The following is a 4,363-nucleotide window of genomic DNA, read 5'->3' on the forward strand; positions in this document are numbered from 1 at the left end:
AAAACTGCTTCCAGTGGGGAGACGATGAGCATTTTTAATTTCCTTCTTTATGACTCTGTACTCTCCAAGTTTTACCTATTAAATGTATGTTGTTTAATTTTAAAAGTGCAAGAAGGGACTTCCCTGTGGCTAAGATGCCACGCTACCCATACAGGGGGCCAAATTCAATCCCTGGTCAGGAAACTAAGATCCCACATGCCACAGGGTGTGGTCAAAATAAATAAAACTTGTTTTAAATAAAAAAATAGTACCATCATCTCCCTACTTGGGAAGCAGCAATTAGTGTTTGGGGTGAAAAAAAGTCCTTCACCCGAGATTAAGGAATAAGGAACGATAAGGAAGCATGATAATGGTGAATAATGATGTCCACCATAACAATCACAGTACAATAAGACAAGCAGAACCCTTTGGGCCAGGTTGAATAACTAGCAGTTTATTCTGCATCCTGCACCCCAAATGAAGCAAACTTTTGCCGTCTTCCCTCTGGAGCATCCTGCGGTGGGATAATCAACAGGATGAGTAAAGGCAGTGAAGCAGGACAGCATCTCCACTAGGAAGATGCCAGCGGCAAGTGTGGCAGCGGCTTTCCCAGGAGCTACAGCTTGCATCCGTCCAACCACCGTGCCAGAGTGTCAGAGTGCTGGCAGTTGAGAGTCCAAGAGGGCCTAGAGGGAGGAAAGTCGGGGACAGTGAACCAGAGGGGGCTCCCTATCATTGCAGCTCAGCCCCCGCTGGCCCATTTACACCCCTTGCCTGATGCCTGGAGCACTTGAGTGGGCACAGTTCTGAAGGCTTTTGTGTATCCCAAGTACATCTCTCTCCATGGTTCCTCCAACTCTCACAGGCGTGAGCGCGGGTGCTCCCTCCATCCGCTATACAACACCCCCTTTCTCATAAACCCCACACTGTGAGATGGGGAGGCTGAGCTGTGAACTGTGAAATCCTTCTCCAGTCCTACAAGGCATTTTTAACTTCCCTGAAGGGAGCATCGGAGAAGTTCTGTGGCATGTGTGGTGAGTACTTAGCAGATTCTAGTTCTGAAATGGAAACCCCATCCCCATGCCAGGGCCACCTCTCCATGCACCTGTTTCACCCTTCACCTTCCAAAATTCCTTCCAGCTCCTCGACCCTGCCTAGCTCAGCTGGACTGAGTTTCTCTACCTTTCCTCCTGGTGCCTGTAAACATGACCCTGCTATTCCCAGCCCCTTGGTCAGCTTCAGACCCCGTGTCCTCCTCTCTTATCCCAGAAGCTGTTGGATTCACCAGGCCAGTTGCAGACCATTAGACATCCTGTTAGTTCATCTCATCCCTTGGTCAGGTGTGAGGTTCCATGGTAGGTTGTCCCACAGTTGGAACAGCGGCTGGGGTCCCCTGGCCCCTCGTGGCTACAAGGCAGCAGGGTGAGCACACAGACATATTTTCAAAAATCACAGCAGCCTCCTTAGCCCCTAGCAGGCATTGCAGATGGGACTCTTGAGGACATTGAGGTGGAAGGAGTGGTGGCCTGGGTGCTCTCCTATCCTGTCCACACCAACTTCACAGAGCAGCCTGATCTGAGCTTTGGAAAAGCCACTGCAGCTTATTAACTTAATAAGAGCTCACTTCACTGGGAATTCTGAGTAAGTGAGAAGACTTGATCAGCCTGGGCCAACACATTTCTACTTAGTGCCACACAACAAAGATATTTTATCTCATTAGTGTTTACCCTAGGGGGCCAGCCAAGCTTCCAAATTAACTGGAAAGTCAAGACTATGTATGAAAGATATTTCAAACACTCAGAAGACAGTTAACATTAACAAGAGGATTCCCTCTTTAAAATGCAATCTATTAGTGAGAAAACGGGTTAAGGCAGAAGTGGTGTCAAGACTAGCATTTGAGAAATATGAAGCTGGATTCCCTATCTCACTTTTCTTATCAACATAAGTTTCAAGAAGGACTAACAGTTAAGTATTTAAAAAATGACAATTCTAGTTTATGATTTATTTAACAAAAACTTAATGTAGGTTATTTTGTGCTGGATACTGTTCCAGCAGAGAGAAAAACATGGTTTGATTTCTTTACAATCTTTCATCTTAATCTTGGCTCCATCTTGGTTGCTACACATCTAACTAGGAAATATATGAGACACATAAAAGCAACACTGTCCTATAAACCCTGTAAAGGTGGGGATTGGTTTCACTTGCTCAGTTATAACCTACATGCCTGACTTAGTGTCTTGCATGGGATGAGTGATCACTTAATATCTGACCGATGAGTATTAGAATGAATGAATGTATCAGCATATATAAATTCATCCATTTCAGATTTTTTGACATTCATGTGTTAATTTCAAATGTAGTCAAAGTAAGATCAGTTAGAGAAGGCTTCCTAGGTGATGTGTATACTCTGCTGCTGCTGCTAAGTCGCTTCAGTCATGTCTGACTCTGTGCGACCCCATAGATGGCAGCCCACCAGGCTCCTCTGTCCCTAGGATTCTCCAGGCAAGAACACTGGAGTGGGTTGCCATTTCCTTCTCCATATGTTCTCTAGCACATAAGCAACATGACGGGTTTCCCTGGTGGCTCAGTGGTAAAGAATTCTCCTGCAATGTAGGAGACCACCTGCACTGCTGGATATGTGGGTTCGATCCCTGGATTGGGAAGATTCTCCTGAAGAAGGAAGTGGCAACCCACTCCAGTATTCTTACATGGGAAATCCTATGGACAGAGGAGCCTAGCAGGCTATGGTCCATGAGGCCACAAAGAGTCGAGCACCACTTAGCGACTAAATCACCACCACCACCCATCAAAAGTCACAAACTAATGGGACCTGATGTGTGGGTGAAAGTCAGGAATACGGGCTACTTACCATGCTCCCATCCCTCTTTTCCCTTTTACAATTGTCTTGGCACATTCGATTGTCTTATTTAAATCTGGATTCAGTAAAGCTGTGAAGAAAATGAAGTGGAATGAACAACGTCACCACTCGGCAGATAAGTTAGAGTGATATCAAGGGAGCTACCAGGAGCTCAGGTTAGAGAGGGTTTTTTTTTCTTTTTTTAAATTTTATCTAGTGGGAGGATTTTTCAGAATATCTATTCTACCATATTTTCATCACAACACCCCATACCACCTCTACTACAGATAGTTGAATGTTTCTCCCATTGGATTCTGGAGATAAACACACATCATCTTCTTATGAGATACAGATTACAGGCCTGTCTTCTCCCAGTGATCACTTCTGCCTGTCAAAGTGGCAGCCTCTGCTCCCCTTGAGGAAGAGAGTCAGTTATACTAGGCCTAGCCAGAGCTGCCTGGTCTCACCCCTCATGCTCCTCCCTGCCTCCTCCTCTGCCCATCTGGACATGAGTCTCCATCGCTGCATCCCAGGCCACCAAGCCCACAGGTCTCTCTCCCTGTGGACTCTTGGCAGTGCAGCACAGCCTCCTGTGACCCCACTCTGGATTTGGCTCAGTCCAGCCTCCGCCAGGCCCTCCTCCTCTCAGCTCCAAACTTGTTAACTCTGGTCACGGGGATAGCAGCCCTCTGAGCTCAATGCGGCTGCCCTCCACCCTCCACAGCCCCTAGCACGGAAGGAGGGAGGGACCTACCAGAGCAAGACATGTGGCAGCGGTTCCTGCCGTGGTCACACCAGTCATGGTTGCGGATCTGAAAGAGGCCATAGCCAATGAAGTCACTGCGCGAGTTTTCATAGACAGCCATAGGGTTGAACTTGCTCTCAAAATAAGCCAGGCACACCCCTGAGATGGAACAGACACGGTGTGGCTCAGAGGAGCACTGGGGAAGCCTAGAAAGGAGCTAGTGGTTAAAGAGGTGAGGAGGAGGGTTGAGAGGGGCCACTCACAGTTTTCAAGGCTGTAGCCCTCAAAATCACTCAGGCCTCCATCATGGAGCTTCTTAGCCACCACACAGCGCCCCAGAACCACAGTGTCACTTGGAACCACCAGGTACCCAAGGAGAGACAGCACCATGGACACCTTCATCTTCCCCAGCTCAGGGCGCTGGCTGCTAGGTGAGAGGATGGAGTCACAAACAATCCCCACTGAGATCACAGGGACCCTGGCAGAAGAGAAGGGTGCTGTGAGTCAGGGGTATACAACTCAGTATGTTCAGAAAAGGGAGAGGCCTTCCTGACTTAACCACAATACTTAGTTCATCAGAGTCCCACCATGACTAGCACAATGGCCACTGTCATATTGGATTATTCCACCACTGCTTTTTATCCTGGAATACAAATTCTGAGCTGTGGCCTTAACCTTTACACTGTCTTGACCCCAGATTTTCTACAAACAAAACTCCAGGGACCTTCTCTCTTGTCCTCACAGGGAGACCTGGTCCAGTCCAGACATGCCACTGATTCACT

At 47.7% G+C, this 4,363-nt stretch overlaps 1 protein-coding gene across 1 annotated transcript; it reads right to left on the minus strand.

The window, feature by feature from the left end:
• Nucleotides 1–595: 595 nt before the first annotated feature.
• Nucleotides 596–3,983, minus strand: LYZL4 (lysozyme like 4). The gene is made up of 4 exons (XM_065935255.1): nt 3,845–3,983; nt 3,591–3,740; nt 2,849–2,927; nt 596–665 (listed from the first exon to the last, which is right to left on the minus strand). The coding sequence occupies exons 1-4, from the start codon at nt 3,981–3,983 to the stop codon at nt 596–598; spliced, it is 438 nt and encodes a 145-aa protein (XP_065791327.1).
• Between the last annotated feature and the right edge of the window lie 380 nt (nt 3,984–4,363).

The sequence above is a fragment of the Muntiacus reevesi genome, chromosome 4 (genome assembly GCF_963930625.1).
Source record: "Muntiacus reevesi chromosome 4, mMunRee1.1, whole genome shotgun sequence".
Lineage (NCBI taxonomy): Eukaryota > Metazoa > Chordata > Mammalia > Artiodactyla > Cervidae > Muntiacus > Muntiacus reevesi.

Excerpts from the sequence above, each read along its gene's own strand:
- LYZL4 (XM_065935255.1), bottom strand. The coding sequence starts at position 3,983 with ATGAAGGTGTCCATGGTGCTGTCTCTCCTTGGGTACCTGGTGGTTCCA. Across the intron at positions 3,741-3,844 it reads GGGCTACAGCCTTGAAAACT|GGGTGTGCCTGGCTTATTTT; the intron begins GTGAGTGGCCCC and ends GTTCCATCTCAG. Across the intron at positions 666-2,848 it reads AAAAGAGGGATGGGAGCATG|GCCCTCTTGGACTCTCAACT; the intron begins GTAAGTAGCCCG and ends TCCTCCCTCTAG.